Source organism: Panthera onca, chromosome D2, assembly GCF_046562875.1.
Source record: "Panthera onca isolate mPanOnc1 chromosome D2, mPanOnc1 haplotype 2, whole genome shotgun sequence".
Classification (NCBI taxonomy): Eukaryota; Metazoa; Chordata; class Mammalia; order Carnivora; family Felidae; genus Panthera; species Panthera onca.
Window position 1 is genome coordinate 9,281,739 of NC_138349.1, and position 20,324 is coordinate 9,302,062.

General features: G+C 48.4%; 1 protein-coding gene across 1 annotated transcript in view; it reads right to left on the reverse strand.

Moving 5' to 3' along the window:
* LOC132685597 (scavenger receptor cysteine-rich domain-containing protein DMBT1) overlaps positions 1-20,324 on the reverse strand; it is a gene marked incomplete at its 3' end in the record, with an annotated part of 48,019 nt that overhangs the window by 15,200 nt on the left and 12,495 nt on the right. The window contains exons 10-22 of the mRNA XM_060643045.3: positions 17,636-17,853; positions 16,363-16,674; positions 14,926-14,952; positions 13,261-13,414; positions 11,751-11,968; positions 10,819-11,130; positions 9,148-9,198; positions 7,789-7,827; positions 5,230-5,274; positions 3,785-4,099; positions 2,425-2,469; positions 1,321-1,635; positions 37-72 (exon numbers count right to left, since the gene is read on the reverse strand). Coding sequence (XP_060499028.3) covers positions 37-72; positions 1,321-1,635; positions 2,425-2,469; positions 3,785-4,099; positions 5,230-5,274; positions 7,789-7,827; positions 9,148-9,198; positions 10,819-11,130; positions 11,751-11,968; positions 13,261-13,414; positions 14,926-14,952; positions 16,363-16,674; positions 17,636-17,853 — 2,087 coding nt within the window. The remainder of the gene's footprint in view (positions 1-36; positions 73-1,320; positions 1,636-2,424; positions 2,470-3,784; positions 4,100-5,229; positions 5,275-7,788; positions 7,828-9,147; positions 9,199-10,818; positions 11,131-11,750; positions 11,969-13,260; positions 13,415-14,925; positions 14,953-16,362; positions 16,675-17,635; positions 17,854-20,324) is intronic.

Here is a 20,324-nt window from a genome sequence, read left to right on the forward strand (position 1 = left end):
ATGAGGTACATAAGGCAAGCAAGAAAAGAAAATTACCAGGTGAAGTGGTCATTTCTGTGGCTGATGCTGAAACTGTAAAACAAAAACAAAACACAATAAGGTAAAATCCGAACAAAGATCCCACCCACAAACAGAACATTTAGAAGACATCTTTTTCCCAAAAACATTTATGCCTCGGATAGACTGAAATTAGATACAAAAACGGCTTCTGAAATGTGAAACTGAAGACAAGAAAGGCCTCTTGGTGAGACTGAAGCAGAGGTGGGCTGCAGGAAGGTCGAGGTGAGAACCATCCGTTGGTTGTGAGGACAGTAGAACCTCCCCGCGTGGGTCAAAAAGGCTGTTTCTCCGATTTCGTGAAGAGCGAATGTTTCCTAGGGCTGCAAAGTAGTAAGAGCCTTCCTAATTCTGACCTCAGGTTCTTAACATGGATTTGCTCATTTTCACTAAACTCACTCGTTGAAAACACAGGGCCAAGATCTGAATATGAAAAGACAGTGGCCCCTTAACATAATTAAACATGTTAGGACCCCTGGGTCAATGTTCATTTACTGTCGTTAATGACCTATCGGGGTTGAAACACGGAAGTGATCCTGAACCCTTCACTGGAACAGACGCCCGACAAGGGCAGGTTGTTGTCTGCTGCCCTCACTACCACGTGTTCATGTAGAGTTTTGCCTGGCTCCGGCAACGTGCCCAACAAATATTTGTAAAATAAATGGATGCGTCCACTGAATCCTATTATTCTTGTCTTTGCTCTAAAGCAGTGGGTATTTTCATTTCATCCAATTGGCTTTTCGAATTCAACTTGTTTGGCAGCCTAAGATAATATATGTGTGGGCTGAATTAAAAAAAAAAATAGAAAAGGAGACCATCTCGAGCCCCTGAGACCAAAAACAAATAGTGTTGATGCTTTCACAAGGGGTACAGGTGAGAGGGACTGGGTTTTGCTCACAGAACTCCCCAAAGCGGTACTACAAAGTCAGCTTTAAGGCTCAAAACATAAGACATAGACTAGAAAAAGCAATGACCCCAGAGGGTGAATAACAGCGAATCTGATAAGTCCTTGAAGAGGGCAGAGACCAGGGGCTCTAAAGTGAACTGGTGAATGTAGCTTCAAGCACTGGGTAGGTCAGCAGGTTAAGAGAGGCCAAGAATGGCCCAGAGGCCTCCCCAAACCAATGTTGAGAACAGACCCTAAGCGTGTGTTTGGAGGACGCCAAGGGGACCCGAGCTTCTTCACATTCACTTCCAGGTCCCTCTCTCCCACCCCAACAGCTGTGGCTCCGGCAGCGTCAGGAGAGAGTCGGGAGTGAGTACCTGAGCAGATGACCCCGGCGTCCTCACGGTGGCCACAGTTGTGGATGGACAAACCCAGGTGCCGGCACTGGCCTAGTGTGGTCTCATTGCCCCAGCACTGCACGTCGTCCAGGAGGATGCTCCCCACACCTTCCCCAAAGTGGCCGTTCCCCAGGGCTCCGACGCCCTCCCCGCAGTCCAGCTGCCGGCACACAACGCGGGCTGCGCCGATGCTCCAGAGGTCATCACACACGGTCCCCCACGTGCCGTTGTGGTACACCTCGATGCGACCTTCACAGCGGTTGCTCCCATCCGCCAGCCTGATGATGGGCAGGTCTGGGGAAGACTCGGGGTTGTTACTGGAACGGGATTAACTCTTCCGGCAAGTAATTTCTCATAGGACTTTCCTGTAGTTTTTACCGTAGCGAACCCTGAAGTCCTATACTCTGTAATCTCTTATTCCTGTCTCCAAGCCCCATAGGAAAAAGTCAAATTAGTACTTATCAGTGCAGTGACTAGCTTTTCCAGGCGAGCTCTGATTTCAGATATTTTGTTCTCTCATTTCCATCTTTGCATTTGAAATATAATTGCAAAGATAAGGACAGATACCTATTTCAGAATGGAGTCATTAAATTGCTAAGCAACAGCATGGAAATAGGTCAGACTCAACTTCTCATTATTTTCGTCGAGCCAAACTTGCACACTGGCCCAGATTCGCAGATTTTATTTAAAAAACATTTTTAATGCTTATTTCTATTTGAGAGAGAGAGAGTGCATGCAAGAGGTGGGGGGCACCGAGAGAGAGAGGGAGACACAGAATCCGAAGCAGGCTCCGGGCTCTGTGCTGTGAGCACGGAGCCCGACGTGGGGCTCGAACCCACGAACTGTGAGATCATGAACCGAGCCGAAGTTGGACGCTTAACCAGCTGAGCCACCCAGGTGCCCCAACAGCTAGACAGATTGTAGAAGCAGAGACTAGACAAGTGGCGGGCCCCGCATGTAACATGTCCCTCCATGGCAGGGCCGAATCCACCCCGGCCCTGACATTCCCAGCTGTAACCTCAGGGAGTCTGCTAGAAAGATTCAATAGCTGGGAAGGGGTGAAGGAAGCAGTCAAAGGATTACCAACTGCAGGAGCCATTTCCGCTGATTCTGGGGCAGCTTCGGCAGCTGAAAGAGAAAGCGCCAAGGCATTCATGTCAGCAGGTGGGCACTTGCAGAAACGCTCGTGGACACACCAGCCGATGGGTACGTGAACCCACATCTGTCCCCATGTGCCGGTTCGGGAAATCCTGGCAAAGGCAACTGCGCTTCTGAAACCTCCTTTCCCTCAGCCGGTGAGACCGAGGCTTATGGAGGCTAATTGGAAGGGTCTATCTGAGCTTTTCCGGGGGGAGCCATCCAGAGCCACTCGGAGCTGAGGCTACAAAACAGGACAGATGAGGCTCTCATGACATTTTAATTCAGAGTTCTCATCGAGGGATGCCAAGACTTCTTTGTAGCACCAAACGCTCACTCTACAGATGAAACGAAACAAAACAGAACAAAACTACCCAACAGGGACGCCTGGGTGGCTCAGTCTGTTAAGCATCTGACTTCAGCTCAGGTCATGATTGCACAGTTGGTGAGTTGGAGCCCTGCATCAGGCTCTGCGCTGACAGCTGGGTCTTCTGTCCCCCTCGCTCTCTGCCCCTTCCCCGCTTGCACTCTCTCACTCAAAAATTTAAAAAAACATTGAAAAAATTTAAAAACAAAAAACCCCAAACTACCCAACAACAGGGTGGGATAGAAATATTCCCATCTTGTCTGTATCTTCCCCCATTTGGGAACCTTGTCTCCCCTCCCCCAACTGTGAGTCGGGGGTAGCTCTGGGCCGTGACGGTGGGGGGGAGGGGGGGAGCGTGGGGGGTGGAGGGGTTGGGGAGGTGGGTCACAGATGTTTGTTGCACGCATTATTTAGTAACAAAAGGTAACAAAGCAGGGCTTTTCAACATTCAATCAGCTTTTTTGAATGGTTGCATAAAATTGTCCCTAATAGCAAGAAAATCGTGAGCTGGGCAATCAGCAGCTCAGGAGAGCTTTCCCATCTAGCTCTTTCCGAGAAATACCTTCATGAGAAATTTATGATGTTGACGCACATCGAAAAATCATTCCTGACAATGAAAAACCATCCTGAGCAGGGGTATAACTTCCTGCTTTACAGGCATGTTTTTTGTTTGCTTGTTTGTTTTTTGCTCATAGGATCTTCCTTCTTCTTAGGGCCAGGGGAGTGGGCTGTGATATCAGGTACACTTCAGACAAGTGTGACCACCATCCTGGGTTAGCGGAATCTGAGGAGGTTCCTGAGACATGGGTCTCTCTGTGCTCCAGATGGGAAAATTCCAGGCAAACCGGGACAAGCCGTTTTCATGACCTGGAACCCCAAGCCTTTAGGGTCGGCCTGCCTGGCAGAGGAGGGAACCCAGTCTAGGGGGAGTTCAGGTACCTGAGCAGACGGCTCCGGCATCCTCGTGGTGACCACAGTTATGGACCGACAGGCCACGGTGGCGGCACTGCCCCAGGCTGGTCTCATTGCCCGTGCAGCGCACATCGTCCAGGAAGATGGGGCCCGAGCCATCACCAAACAGACTGCTCCTCGGGGCCGCCAGTGCCATTCCGCAGCCCAGCTGCTGGCACACCACCCGTGCGGCCGGCAGGTCCCAGAGGTCGTCGCACACGGTCCCCCAGGTGCCGTTGTAGAGGATCTCCACGCGGCCCTCGCACCTGCTGCTCCCCGCCGCCAGCCTCACCACCGGCAGATCTGCAGGAACCAAAGGTCAGAGAGGCTTGAAAAGGTTCCCCGGACTCTCAAACGAGACAGCATTTCCAGTTGGAGAATTCTAGCCCCGTCTGCAGTCTGTGTCCCCCGGGAAAGCAAATCATATATGCAGAGGAGACCATGTGATGGCTTCTTGTTTCTGAGATTCAGCACAAACTCCACAGTGTTTTGCTGTCAGTGGGCCATTTCTTATGGAAATATGGGCCACATGGTGGCTTTGCAGACGACCACTTAAAAACAACTGTCTTGGGGCGCCTGGGTGGCTCAGTCAGTTAAATGTCTGACTTCAGCTCCAGTCGTGATCTCGTGGTCCAGGATTTCGAGCCCCGTGTCGGGCTCTGTGCTGACAACTCAGAGCCTGGAGCCTGCTTCGGATTGTGTCTCCCTGTCTCTCTGTCCCTCCCCTGCTCGTGCTCTGTCTCTTTCTCTGTCTCTCAAAAATAAATAAAAATATTTTTAAAAATTAAAAAAAAACCCACCCCAACTGTCTGCTTTCATTCTCTTTTGGGTGTCATTTGTCATGTGGTTTCTCTAAAAATTCGAAACAGTTCGGCTGAATGCTTGGGGTTCAGACTTCACATTTTTTTACCCAGGTCTCTTAAAGAATGTTTGGAATATTCAGAACAAAATTAATTTCACTTTACTTGAATTTTAAAAAGGATGAAGTGTTTATCGGAGGATGATGGAGAAGGTTGGGGCTGGAAAATTGCACAGCAGAAGAGGGGCGTCGCTCCTACAAGAAGGTCAGATACTCACTGAGTGAAACTTACCCCCGAACCAAAAGCAGATGAGCCTGGTTCTCAGATTCTGAGCCCCAGAGATGGGGCTGGTTCATGGGGTCCACCTAGAGAAGGGCCCACAAGAGCACTGTGTGGCTCAGGACCTTCCTACGGGCCTTTCAGTGATGCCACTGAGGGTGGGTGGGTGACTGGCTCGGCTTGAAAAGGTCCCCACATGGGGAGAACCCACCATACCACCAGCTTGTCTCTGATGAGCACAGCTTTTATTCCGTATGGCACTGGGGCCATGAAAATTATGTTGGCTACATTTCTGTGGGCCACAAATGCCAGCCTAAGAAAAGAAGTCGCAAAATGTAAGGACGGAAAAAATACCTATTGGTTGGAAAACATGTGGCTGTTCCCCAGGAGTTGCAGCAACTGTACATGTGAAAGAGAAAATAGTCATCGTAAGTACCTTCTAAGCCAACAATGCAATTTCATAATCTTCTCAGTACCGTCTATATCACATGCGTGAGTTTGCCTTTAAACAACCCTATCCAATCTCTGATCAGATAGTTAGCATTTATTTTTTTAAAAAATGTTTATGTATTTTTGAGAGAGAGAGAGAGAGAGAGAGAGAGCACGCACATGCACTCGAGCACAAGCGGGGGAGGGGCAGAGAGAGGGAGGCACAGAGTCTGAAGCAGGCTCCAGCAGAGCCCGACATAGGGCTCGAACTCATGAATTGTGTGATCATGACCTGAGCCAAAGTTGGAGGCTTAACCAACTGAGCCAACCAGGTGCCCCTAGGTAGTTGGCATTTAAAATGTGATGGTAGCTCATACAGGTGATACAGGTGTATGTATTATTCTGGTTAAGGGTAAGAAAATAAGAGAAATAACGTGGATGTCGGGATTGTGAAGGTGTGGCCCCACAGGCCCAGCACCTTCTCAGAACCACAGAGCTTTGGGTCAAGGAACCGGTGTCTCCGTCCTGCTGAAATGCAGACCTCATGTACAGAAAGGAGGACATCAAGCCTGTTAACACCCAGAATGGCTTCTCCTCTGGGTGCAGAGTAGGGCCCCAGGGGGATGGAAAACAGTTCTGGGACTTTGCCTTCTGGGGAGGGTCTGGAGCTCAGAGCCACTGTCAAGGCAAGCTAAGGTTGGTGAGAGAGACCCAGCATGGGGACCCTGCACTAGATGGCTTGTCACCAAATAGCAAATAAGATGGATGTGAACGCACAGATGCCTGTATGTCCAGCAGCTGTAGAATCTACAAAGACAAAGGAGACGCAGGGGTGGTTTCATAACAGAAACCAGGGCAGTGGAGTGGTTCGAAGGTCACTGTCTCAGTTTACACGTCACTCAACAAGCCTGTGTAAACAGTTGTTCTTATGCGTCTAGGGCTGCCCCCTCTGGGTTTTTACAGCCAGGTGTGGATTGTGTCACCAGGCCAAAAACTCTGGGGTAGTGATTCTGAAAGAATTTGCCTTCGTAACGAAAATGCCACCACCAGCAATAGAGTTAACATTCTGCGCATCTATAGAGTGCCATGTGCCTGAGTAGGTGTTGAATGCCTCGTGTAATCCTCCCGGCAATTTTTATGAGACAAGCGCCATTGCTTTCTGTATTGTCCAATGGATTAACCTTGATGGCCACTCCAGTGGAAGGGGGCCCTCCCGTACATTAAAGAGCTCGCAACTTTTTCAGAGTTCGAACAGAAATCTGTCCCGGACGTGGGGAAGGTTTAAAGCGTGGGAACATTTCTAGACTCCATCTGCTAACTTCAGGCTTGGCCTGGCAGCTCCATGACTGGCCCAGAAGGGACCTGCGCTCATCTGAGCAGATGACACCAGTGTCCTGGTGATACCCACAGTTGTGTGTGAGCCAGCTGCTGCTAGGGCACTGCCCCAGTGAGGACTCACTTCCTGTGCACTTGACATCATTCAGGAGGATGCTGCCTGACCCGGGGCTGAAACTGGCCCCAGAGAGGGTGGACACAGCCTGGCCACAGCCAAGCTGTCTGCAGACCACGTGGGCATCCTCTATGGACCAGCTGTCATCACACACCGTGCCCCAGGTGTCTGCGTGGTAGACTTCCACTTGGCCTTCGCACCTGCTTGACCCATTCACCAGCCGCAGACCCAGACCTTGGGGGACAATTTCAAGTAATGACTTCCATCAAGGCTCATCCGAAAGGCCACAGAAGAGCCAGCAGCTCTTGGAAATTGTACGGGTGATGGATGGCGATAGATTTACTCCCCCTTTCACTCTGCTTCATTCATTTAATTTTTGCCTTGAGTATTACCTCCTGTGTTTCCTGAGGTGACAGTTGGTTGGGAAATGGTTTTGCTCCTTAGTCCACTGGCCCAGAGACCCGCCTCATCATGGAGCCATTTCTTCTCTTCACTGTGTGTCCTGAAGTCTTGGCTTCTGGCACTCACAGGGTTTGCTGGGTTTTTTCATGAGATGCTAACATGCACACACCAATTGGTGTGTGTGCGCGCGCGTGTGTGTGTGCATGCACACGCACAATGTTCTCTGCCTGCCCTTGCACACACATTGATCAAGTGATGATCACAATGGCTCCATCTATGTTGGTTCGGGATCAGGTGCTGTCACATGTGCATAGATGCTCCTGGGAGCTCATAAGGCAGTTATTCCAGACCGCCCTTCGTGTTCAGAGGACAGAGTCGCAGAAGGGAGCAGAGATGGGATGTGCTCAGGACACAGCCAAGAATAGCTCATGGGGACACAGCCAAAGACAGGTCAAGGTGGGGTTGGGGGGAGATTTGAGGTCAGTGGGTCACTCTCAGCCCTCGGGCACCCACCTGAGGCTGCGGAGCAGTGTTTCCAGTGGGGACACTTTCTCCCACGGTAGTAACACTGGGGTAATTCTGAGCTAAAACTCGAATGAGGGAAGGCCATGGAGGAGAGAGGAACAGCTTACCTGCTGATGTGGGCACCTCTGCTGGCTTTGGGAAAGATGCTAAGGACAGAGAGAAACAAAACAGGATACAACATCTTAGGTGACAAGCACGCTTAACTGTAAGTTAACTGTCGGTGGGCCCTCAGCCTTGTGGACTACCTACAGTTTCTATTCTAGATGGATTCCCTTCTCAGGTCCTTGCTCTTTGGGGGAGTCTTCCATCACCCTACTGCCACGTGCACCAGGAAGACAAGCAGCTAAAGCACACTCAAGAAAATCAGAGCATGGCAGGTATGTTTTAAAGAAAGCATTCTTTGGGCATCACTACTGTCCAGTATAACCTACCCTGGTGCTTTCTTTGAGGTTTGGGGTCACTTCTTTTTCCTAACCCCTCTGCATATTGCATTTTACTCTTAAAGAATGTGCCGCAGACAAGCAGCTGACCTAATTTAAAATGTGAGCCGGTCAACTGTTGAGCCGGTCAGAGTCAGGGAAAGACCAAGTGATGCTTTCAGCCCCTTCATTCTTTTTATTTTTAAAATTTTTTAATGTTTTTATTCATTTTTGAGAGAGAGAGAAAGAGAGTGGAGGAGGGGCAGAGAGAGAGAGAGAGAGAGAGGGAGGCACAGAATCTGAAGCAGGCTCCAGGCTCTGAGCTGTGAGTACAGAGCCTGATGCAGGCTCGAACCCATGAACTGTGAGATCATGACTCGAGCTGAAGTTGGATGCTCAACAAATGAGCCACCTGGGTGCCCCTTAGCTCCTTCATTCTTTACAACTCTGTCAGGGAGAAATGTAGAAAGTAGGACAGACAGAGCTAAACCCCTGCAGTGCTTGGAAGGAGCTGGCTGGCATCTGAATAGTGTGCCCCATGCGGCAAGCCCTGCTCCACCTGCTCTACACAGAGAGAACACTGAGTTCCAGAATGGCTTTAGGAGGCAAATATTATTATCCTCCTCCTTATCCTTATCTAGAGGAAGACACTGAGGCAGGGGGCGGGGTTGGGAGGTGGGTGCAGAGATTTGTTCAAGATCCCACAGCTCACGAATGATGAAGCCAGGGTGATAGGTCCAGGACATTTGGATCTATCCACAGCCCTACTGCCCAGGGTGACTTTGCCAAGACAAGTTACAGTTAATCAATAATAATTGAAGGGGTGCCTAGGTGGCTCTGTCATGATCTCGGGGTTGTGGGATTGAGCCTCGCATCTGGCTCCAGGCTGAGTGTGGAGCCTGCTTGTGAATCTCTCTCTCTCTCTCTCTCTCTCTCTCTCTCTCTCTCTCTGTCCTCCCCCACTCTCTCTCTCTCTCTACCTCTGCCCCTCCCCTGTTCATGCTCTCTCTTTCTCTCAAATTAAAAAAAAAGTACAATTGAAATTACCTGAAGTTGGGTAACTCCCAGCAGCTGATGGTGTTGAGTAAGGCAGAGAGGCTGTGAGAGACATAAATCAAACTCATTCTTCTCAAACCCAAGAGGTTGATCTGCTTATTTGGAACAGAAAGGTCCATGTCTGGCTCTAGGGAGAAACAGCACCCAATCTGGGCATGTGAGCCCCGAGTTGCCATGGTAACAACCAGCAGATGTCTTGGGTCACTGGGCTCATTTCTGTCCAGCTGCGGGACATCACAATGTCTTTAATTTGTTTTCAAACTCTGCTCACAGTGATGGTTGCCTTATGTGGAATGCCTAGCTTGCCATTTCCTTTGGTTTTGTGATTCTTCCTGGGTGTGTGGGTCTTGCCTCCCAGAGCAAATGTCAGTTTGCAAAGCGTGGGACTACGTTTGTCTCAAGGATGTGCACTGGCCACTTGAGCACCTGGAAGGAGCCGAGGGCCAGGGTGGAGACCTCTGAGCAGCCGCTTTGTGATGTTTCCCCTTCACCTCTGACCCACCTTGAGCAGCTCTTCCAGGGGTCCTTGTTCCACACCTCCCTGCTCTTGAAGCCCCCAGCCCTGTCCTCGGATGTCACAGTCAGCATGTGGCTTCCGGTCATGTTTTGCTTCAACACTGATTCTGCCCCTTGACCTCTCCCTTCTCCTCTCAAAACCTTCTAGTATTGCCACCCTTGCTTTTTCCTTCATCCTCCCGTCATTTCGGCCAGGTCTAGCTGGTCAGCCACTTTGCCTCTTCCCAGCCAAATCCAGAAGGATGCAGAGATAGACTGGGGCTTCTGACTCCAAGTACTGAATTTGTTTGCAGAAACTCAATTGGGATAAAACTGAGGAATAAGAGCCCTGGGCTGGGACCTGGGCTCCCAGCTTCCCAGCTCTGTGACTTTAGGAGTCATCTCTGTGTCACCTGGGTAACAAGGGAGATGAACCAAAGAGATGCTTCCCAGAGGTATGATTCATCACTGGTGGGATGCGAGATAATTTGAGGTGATGCATCTTCTATTTTAAGAGTCGCATATTTATATAACATTATAATCTAAAAATCTACATTGAATTCCATTCTGATTAAAGACATTTTCAAATATGCATGGGCATGCATTGATCAGAATAGATAGTTCATTGTTTATTTTATTTTTTCTAAGTTTCTTTATTTTTTTGAGGTGGAGGAGGGGCAGAGAGAGAGAGAGAAAGAGAGAGAGAGAGGGCTCTGTCAGCGCAAAGCCCAACGCAGGGCTCAATCTCACGAACCTTGAGATCATGACCTGAGCTGAAACCAAGAGTCGGACGCTTAACCGACTGAGCCACCCAGGCGCCCTGATAGTTCATTGTTTATTTTAATTTGTAAACATTTTCGTATTGCTATGTTACCGCTGTGTCTGTTTGTATGTATTGTCTATTTATGGCGGCTGATCCTGGCTGTCCGTGTATGGTGGGGATATAGGAATTCCTCGTAAAATGAATTTGTGTCAGTAAAAGAAGAGGAGTCCGCGTGAAGGAAAAGTATTAAGGAAGGTGTGGTGTGTGTGGGAGGTGGGCAGAAGCCACGCAGGGGCATCTGAGCGGCGGAAGCTCGGGAAACAGTGACATCAGGACCCCCTCCTGCTCTGAGTACAGTTGGGAATGTCATTTCGCCCACCCGCTTGTGTCAGCATCAGGCCCACCTGAGCAGATGACGCCGGCGTCCTCGTGGTGGCCGCAATTGTGGGAGAACCAGCCGCTGTGCAGGCACTGCCACAGCCTGGCTTCCGTCCCCACGCACTCCACGTCGTCCAGAGCAATGGGGCCCACGCCTTGGTGGAAATGCGCCCTGCCGGGGGCTGACACCGCCCTGCCGCAGGCCAGCTGCCTGCACACCACCTGCGCGTCACGTGGGTCCCAGCTGTCGTCACACACGGTCCCCCAGGTGCCGTTGTAGTGCAGCTCCACGCGGCCCTCGCACCGGTGGCTGCCTCCGGCCAGCCTGAGGGCCACATCTGGGGACCACAGACACGCCTGGGTCATGCTCTGGGAGCTCCCCCTTTGCCCCTGCCCTCAAGGAAGGTCCCAGGAATTTCCTGTGAGTCGACCCACTTTTGAGGGCTCTCCTCTCAGACGTGGGGAGGGAGCCACCAAGGGCTCAAGGGGGCCGCAAAGAGTACTCTCACGTCAATGTGAGTTTTTGAGGGGTGTGTTTCAAAGCTTTTTCCCCAGACAGGACTATTTGACAGAGGCCAAAGGAGGCCCCCAGAAGCCCCATGTGAGGTGGGCACTGCCAGGCATGCTGACACTAGCTGTGGCTGCTCTTGGGGAACAACATCTTGATGCAGCTTTAAGGGACTACGCCTGTTTTGAACGAAACGGGCTTGGAGACAGCGTCAGACAAGACCCCTCCTTAGCACGTGCGATGTGCTCTAATATCGGAAGGTGTGTGTGTGGACGTGTGGTTCCACGCAGTGTTGGGTGTTCAACCACACCCCCCACCCCTGTCAGATCTTGGGGGTAAACAAAGGAGCATGGGGACCTTTTCCAGTCCCTCGTGCCCAGTCAGATTCGGTCACCCACCCTCGTCTTCATTACCAGGCAGCACAGGGGCCAAAATGACCAAAGGACCTACCGGTATTGTTCTCATCTTGCACAAGAGACTCATAGGATGCAAAAAAGCCCATGTTGGTGACGATAGCATCGCTGTGGAAGACCACCGTCAAGCGATTTGAGGAGGAGGTGAATACTGGGGTTGTACCAGAACAGAATCTTCCCAGAGAAAAAGATTCGCTCTGTGGCCCATCAAAGATTTCAATGAAGTCGTACGGACATCCAAAGAAGTTTTCCATCCTATGAAGATACGATATCACTCAGACTCCATCCGCTGAGGCTTTTCCTCCACCAAGCACTGCACAGATTGGTTCAGGAAGGGAAGGTTCTGGAAGAGGTATCTGAAACCTATGTCTTTTTGCACAGATCGGAGGGAAATAGGACCCTGTTGCTAAACGGAGTACGTATCTTCCTGTTTATAAAATCCTTTTAATTTGTAAAGTTTCCATTGAGTTGCATTTCCCGAATATGGATTACAAGCACAAAGAATAGAACTTAACTGCTATTGACAGGTATGTGGTGAAAAGTACATTTTTCTCTAATCCCTGACTAGTCCCTCTGATGTCATTCTGCTTCTTAGAAGAAGCTACAATGAACAGTTTCTTTTTGTTCCCTTCCAGATAGAGTCTAAGCACAGAAGGCAGCCACTGGAGTGTTGTTCGAGGTTTTCTTGTAGACCGTTCCCTAGCAATACCCCCTATGTGTGTGACGGACCCAAACCTGTTTAACTGATCCCCTACTGATGCCCAATTATATGGTTTCTAATCTAGTGTTCCTATAAGAGCACTGCCATGATTATCCTCCATGCACAAGACTTTATCAGTAGACTGATTTTCTGGAACTAGAATTGCTGCCTTAAAATATTTGTACCTTAAAAGGGGGTGCTTGGGTGGCTTTGTCGGTTCAGTGTCCAACTCTTGGTTTTGGCTCAAGTCACGATCTCACAGTTCATGAGATTGAGCCCTGCATCAGGCTCTGTGCTGACAGCGCAGAGCCTGCTTGGGATTCTCTCTCTCCTCTCTCTCTCTCTCCCCTCCCCCACTCACTCTCTTTGTCTCTCTCTCTCACTCTCTCTCAAAATAAATAAATAAATTTATTTAAAAAATTAAAGTTTTGGGGTGCCTGGGTGGCTCAGTCGGTTAAGCATCCAACTTCGGCTCAGGTCATGATCTCACGGCCCATGAGTTTGGGCCCTGTATCAGGCTCTGCACTGACAGCTCAGAGCCTGAAGCCTGCTTCAGACTCTGTGTCTCCGTCTCTCTCTTCCCTTCCCCAATTCACACTCTGTCTCTCCATCAAAAATAAATAAGCTTAAAAAAATGAAAGTTTTGATCAAAGTTTTGATATTACAGAACAGGCCTCCCAGGCCTTCCTCACTTTTTGAGAGTTAACTATGGAAGGTGGGTTTTATTTATTTATGTTTGTTTGTTTGTTTGTTTGTTTGCTTATTGGTGGGGTTAGGGGTAGTGGGCAGCACAACAGTGTCTATGACAGGGCAAAGAGGAGAGTAAAAGTGGGAGATATTTACTCACTTCACCACATCAAACGTGAGCTTGACATGAGCCCTGCCATCCACTTGTATGTCCCAGGCACACACCACATTTGTGGGGTATTTTTTAGGATACCAAGGGCTGGAGAAGGAGCCCGAATTATTTGTGAGCAAACCGCCACAGTGGAAGTTTTCATCTGTAAGATGCGGTAAAGACACCCCATCAGATAGGAGGCACTGAGCTGTGCTGGTGTTTTCAGAGGGGTCAGAGGGCACAGGCAGCAGGAGCGAGGGACACCTGTTCCAGGGCTGCTTTGGCCAATAACTGCAAAAGCCGGCTTTGGGAACGCCTCTGAGTTTCCAATGCTGTTGTTTGTCAGATGAGACCATTATACGTGTCCCGCAAGATTACAGGGCTTCGTGAGGACAAATGACAGTGACGTATGGTTGACAGGGCTTTCTGGACCCATATGCACAGATGGGTCTGAGCATGTGTTTTAATGAAAAGATGCAAGGACAATGTAAGCCCCAGTACGTATCACCGTCCAGTCATAAAACTGCTCATATTAGAAGATCCCCCATGTGATATACAAATCCCAGATGGAATCAGCACCAACAACACACAGAACACCCACTTCATGGCTGAAATACTGGATTTGGTGTGGAATTTAAATTAAAGACCCCCTGTGCTGGGGCTTCTCATATGTAAAAGGAAGAGAGCATTTATCCAGCTGTTGCAAGCGCTAACATTGAAAATAAGGCACAAGGTGCCTGGGTGGCTCAGTTGGTTGAGCATTCGATTCTTGATTTCAGTTCATGTCATTATCTCACGTTTCATGAGTTCAAGCCCTGCATCGGACTCTGCACTGATGATAGCACAGAGCCTGCTTGGGATTCTCTCTTTCTCCATCTCTCTCTGCTCCTCCCCTGCTCATGTGCACTCTCTTTCTCAAAAAAAAAAAAAAAAAAAAAAAGAAAATAAGGCAAACAGCATCTGGTGGCTCAGTCAGTTGAGTGTCCGACTCTTAATTTAATTTTGGTTCAGGTCATGATCCCAGGGTTGTGGGATCAAGCCACTCTTAGTGTGGAGCCTGCTTAGGATTCTCTCTCTCTGTCCCTCTGCTCCTCTCTACCACTCATGCTCTCTCTCTCTCTCTCTCTCTCTGTCTAAAATAAAAAACAAAAAAAGAAAAGAAGGCAAGTATAAAACCATGTGAAGGACAATAGCCAAATTATGGAAAGAGCCTAAATGTCCATCAACTGATGAATGGATAAAAAAAATTGTGGTTTATATACACAATGGAGTACTACGTGGCAATGAGAAAGAATGAAATATGGCCCTTTGTAGCAACGTGGATGGAACTGGAGAGTGTGATGCTAAGTGAAATAAGCCATACAGAGAAAGACAGATACCATATGGTTTCACTCTTATGTGGATCCTGAGAAACTTAACAGAAACCCATGGGGGAGGGGAAGGAAAAAAAAAAGAGGTTAGAGTGGAAGAGAGCCAAAGCATAAGAGACTCTTAAAAACTGAGAACAAACTGAGGGTTGATGGGGGGTGGGAGGGAGGGGAGGGTGGTGATGGGTATTGAGGAGGGCACCTTTTGGGATGAGCACTGGGTGTTGTATGGAAACCAATTTGACAATAAACTTCATATATTGAAAAAAAAAAAACCACGTGAAGGGTTTACGTAAAGCTGACATACCTGTAGCAGGACTGTCACCAGTCGAGTCTGTGAAGATATACAGAGAAAAAACGATGCTGTGAGCAAGGACTTTTATCCAAAATATGCCTCTAAAATAGTAAAAAATATTGACATTCCAAGCTGTGACTTCTCTGTGTCCCACTGGACAGAGATGACTGTCCAACCCAAGAGTTGGGACATCTGCACACTAAGTGTGTGGATAGGTGTAGTTTGATACAACTCGCTGGGGGCTCACCTGGGCTTCCCATTTCCTTGGTTCCTACAGCATCTATGGCATGATCATCCCTGCAAGCAGCTAGCTCTCTCTCACTGCAGGTGCCAACTCAGGGCATCCTTGGGGCCCAGATACTACACTTCTGGTGAACCTGAACTCTACCCCCGGCCCTCTCCCCACCCTCTGCAGGCCCCCAGCCCTGCCATTTTGTCAACACTAACGGGATGCGTCGCTCTTGTTCATTAGCAACAGAAGGCTTATGCTGTCGACTGTGCCCTGATTACAGGATTAAAGAGTGGCCAGGACCACATGTTTCAGGGGCCTGGTGAGCAGTTGAAATGTATGGAAGAACAATACCTGTTGGTCCCACTTTTGGACTGCCATCAACACCTACTCAAAGACCAAAGAGAGAATAAGTAGGATAGTCATGTAATTGATAAAGAAAATCAGGTACTATTTTTGTTTGTTTGTTTGTTTAAGGATCAAACACATTCTTTCTGGGCAGTTGAGAGTGTGTATAAAAACCCATCGACGTTGTTTAAAGATTGGCAGCCTACGTCAGGGCCCACTGGATGAGGGGGAACACTCTGCTTTTCAATTTCATGATGGTTCATCTAATTGCTGTAAGTATGAAAATTGAAAGCAATTAAAATAGATGGTATGTATTTCCTTTTGGTCAGTTATAGGGCTGGAGGAGCATTAGTAACAGAGCCAAGCTCAGTCTTTCGTACAGTACCTTGGGGGCAATACTTAACAGAGTATGGGCCTGCATGTCATCGAGACAATGCCGTTGTTACCTTATCAATAAAATGAGAATGCAGTCATCTCTCTTATTAGAGATTGTGAACATGAAGTGAGCATATGAATGAGCTGGATTCGGCACTGAGCCTGGCACACGTTCAGCACTCTGGACAGCAGCTGCTAGTCCTAGTCAGGGGGCAGTGGACTGTCACCAACACCGTGGCATGCTTATCCAGGACTGGGATGTCTGATGACACAAATCCTCTATCTAATTATCACAACTTTTAAGGGGGAAACTTGAACAGTTTACAGACACAATAATTTAAGAGAAAGGACACTAACTCTTAAACAAATTGACTTTAAAAAGATGGCTTGAAGCCATGGTTTCCTTTCTGAGTAATTGCTGGCATTGATTTCTCCCTTCCCAGAAGCTGCAGGTGGGCAAGACTATCTCTGAGGGTGGCTGTGTCCTGGGGGCTCACCTGAGCAGATGGCGCTGGCATCCTCATGGTGCCCGCAGTTGTGGGAGAACCATCCATTGTGTGTGCATTGCCACAGCCAGGCTTCATTCCCCATGCACTGCATATCATCCAGCATGATGTGGCCAGTGCCTCCATCAAAGTAGCTCTGAGCTGGGGCTGACAAGGCCTCACCACAGCCAAGCTGTTGGCACACCACCCTGGCATCTGTTATGTCCCAGCTGTCATCACACACTGTGCCCCAGGTGCCGTTGTAGAAGACCTCCACCCGGCCCTCACACCTGTGACTGCCATTCACCAGTCTCAGGGATGCACCTGGGGGACAGGAAGACAGAGGCTTCTGAGCTGTGGTGCTGTCTCCAAAACTCTAGGACCTTCTGCAGTTAGAGAAGGAATGCCCAGCACCTGGGCTCATTTTTCTGTATTAGGCTATGAGACTCTAGGTAGGGTGGCCTTATGTCCTGCTTTGCCTGGAATAGTCCTGGTTTATAACTGTCATAGAGCAAGTAATGCCTGTTAATTAGTTTAGAGTCCCTTTTAAACTCTCAAAAGTGGGGCGCCTGGGTGGCGCAGTCGGTTAAGCGTCCGACTTCAGCCAGGTCACGATCTCGCGGTCCGTGAGTTCGAGCCCCGCGTCAGGCTCTGGGCTGATGGCTCGGAGCCTGGAGCCTGTTTCCGATTCTGTGTCTCCCTCTCTCTCTGCCCCTCCCCCATTCATGCTCTGTCTCTCTCTGTCCCAAAAATAAATAAAAAACGTTGAAAAAAAAAAATAAACTCTCAAAAGTATCCTGACTGGAGGATAAGTTACGTGGTCACCCTGAGCATAATCCACTGAGAGCTCGGGAATGTTCCCCACATCCTAAGAGGTCTGTATAAGTGCTCTGGGTGGTTTTGTATTGAATTCACCTGGAATCAGGTGGACTGGTAGTTGTAGTTTGAGGTAGCTTTGTTCCAGAAGGATCGGCCCTACTGCATCCTCCCCTCCTTTGGAAAAGAAAGATCTTCATTTGCGTCCTTCATCTACACACACAGTCAATGCAAGATATGAGATCCAGCCACCTGTTTCTTTAGCCAGGATGTTTTGGTGGTGGAAAAGGACAGTGAGTGGCAGAGCAGGGTGAGGGATTGGCTGGGGACTGTTAGAGTGGACGTCACTCAGGGTGGCATTAATGATGGTGGACTCTGCAGGTCAGATTTAGAAAGCATCTCCTCTCTTAAAGGGAAAGGACACAAATTAGATCTAGCTTCCATCCAGGGTGAATATTAGGATACCTACCACTCTCCCTTTCATCTTGTTGAATGGCATTATACAGAGCATAAAACCCTGTGTTGGTGATCATGGCATCACTTCTGAACACCACAGTCATGATGTTTGAAGAGGAGAGGAAGGTGAGCTCTGCCCCAGCACAAAATCTGCCCATGGAGAGTGAGGCAACTTGCCGTCCGTCGAACACTTCAATAAAGTCATAAGGGCACCCGTATATGTCTTCTAATCTGAGGAGGTAAAGGCACAGCAAATCTCCTCAAGGAAATCTGCAGAAAAGTCTTAAATGAAAGCGTCATTTGTACTGTATCCAGCCAGAAACTGCAATCATCACTGCTGCCTCCTTTCAACCACACATCCCACTGGTGGACTTGACCCCTTCAATATGGCTTGAATTTGCCCTTCTGTCCTTCCCTGTGGGCACCGGCCCAGGTCAGTCATCCTTGTGCTGTGTCTCACATGCTCTGTTTCAGCGGCCCCCATCTGGTATCTTGGTTTTTGATCTTTCCCATCAGCTTCCTCTCTACCTCCAGTGCCTCCTGAATGTCCCCTGACTCTATTCAAACTCTCACATTCCCTGGGGGTGTGGGCAAGTGTCCACTAGTGTCTCATTGAGTAGAACACTCAGTGGGACCTGGAGCAGGGACAGATGTTGACCTGCTGTCAATAAGCCCCCAGGGCCTGCTGAGTAGGACTCTCTCCTTCCATGCCCCAAACTGCCTGGTTCCAACCTGGATGATCAGAGAAGTTGTCCCTGACCATCCCACCAAACCCCATCTGCCCAACCACCCCTTCTCTATCTTATTACCATCTAGGTATATATATTTTTCTTCATAGCATTTATCAACTTCTCACTGATGGGAATTGTCCTTGAGCTACTGGTTTATTTGAGTACTATTTGCCTGCCCATCTAGAATATGAACTTCATGAGGACAGAGATCTTGTCTGTCTTGTTTGCCACTAGAAGTCTGTGTCTAGACCAGAGTCTGCATGAAAGCAGGCTCAACAAATATTCCTTAAAGAATATCAACATTAATCTAACATGATAAACACGGGAGGTATGCACATTGGCATTCCAACAGCCGTAAGTGGCCCCTAAGGCATGTGTTGTAAGTGCCTGTTGCACAATACACGCACAATGGCTACCTCCCAGTGTACGCAGACTCCCAAATTTGAAAGCCTGTTTGTTGAAAGCACACCCGTTCCAGAGGAGTAAGAGCCAAGTGCCTCTTACCTTTAAGATAAGAAAAAATGATAACATTTGTGTGTAAGGTGACAATAGGGTGACAGTAACAGATGAAACCATAATCTGAGAAACCATTTCAGTGGAAAACAAGACACACTTCACTTAGCAAGAATGAAATGGCACATTTTAAATATGAATATAATTTTTGCAAATCGAGTGTGAAGCGGGTTTCCATAGGAGCTGAAATAGAAAAAAAAAACTAAAGCAAGCTGCAATCAGGGGCTCTCAGTACCATCGACATTTGGGGCTGGAGAAGTCCTTGCTGTGGGGGGCTGTCTTGTGAATAGTAGGACACTCAGCCTCATCCCTGGCCTCTAAGCACTATGTGACAGTGGTACCCCATGCCCGCAACTGAGACAATAGAAGATGCCTCCAGGCCCAGACGAATGTCCTGTGGGGTCTGCCATTTCTAGTGGAGCCTCATTGGAGCAAACTAACTAACTTCATGTCCTTAGACGCAAAAAGCAGATATCGAGAAATCTAGTCTTAAAAACATCAAACCCTGAAAGTTAGTGCCTACGCTTTGGCTCTAGGTAACACTTTTAAGCAGCTCCTTGATTTGCATCCTCTGAAATTGGAGCAGGAAATTTCTGTTGGGACAGCAGCTCTGAGACTGCAGGGAGAGTGGGCCACTGCAGCCGTTTGGAATAACCATTTTCCAGAAGTGGTAAAATGATACTCTGTGCCCCAAAAGAATAGAACTATGGATTCCATAGATTTGAATATAGCATACCAAATCTTCTCACACTGCTTTAAATGAGTAAATGTGTGTGCAGTGAATGAATGAACGAATGAATGAATGATAAGTATATTTTGTTCACCATATACAATGCTCCCTGATATTGGTTTATGTTCTCCCCCATTTGCAAGGAATTTTGGCCATCAGGTAAAGCTAATTGAATGCATCCCTCACTCCACTGCTGACCCATTTCCCATTTGAAGGCAGCATTTAGCCATTCAGCTCCTTCACTGCTGAGGCCAACAAACACAGATGGAAAGCAGTGGCAGAGGTCTGGCAGAGACTGTGACAAAGTCAGGAAGAGAGAAGGACCCAGTTGGGACCCAGTGTAGAAAGCTGAAACCAGGTTAAACAATATCAGGAAAAGCAATATTTTTAATTTGCATTAAAAAGTCACTCATGTATATGTGAATATGTATGTATATATACATGCATATAAATATGCATTAAAATAGGAGAAATTCCTTTAAAAATGGATGATGGTCAGAGAAAGAAGCAGGAAGTACAATGGGCCTAAGAAGAATGCATGAATGGAGTCTATTTAATCTGCGAAAGAAAACTCTTAGCAGGGTCACGACAGACATTCTTGAAGAAGAGGAAGCAGACATGTTTTGTGTAGCCTTAGAGGCAAGAATGAAGTTTGGAAAATGGGAATGAAGAAGAACAAACTTGGGCTCGGCCCAAGGAAGAAGCAGTGTCCCCAGTGGAGCTGGCTG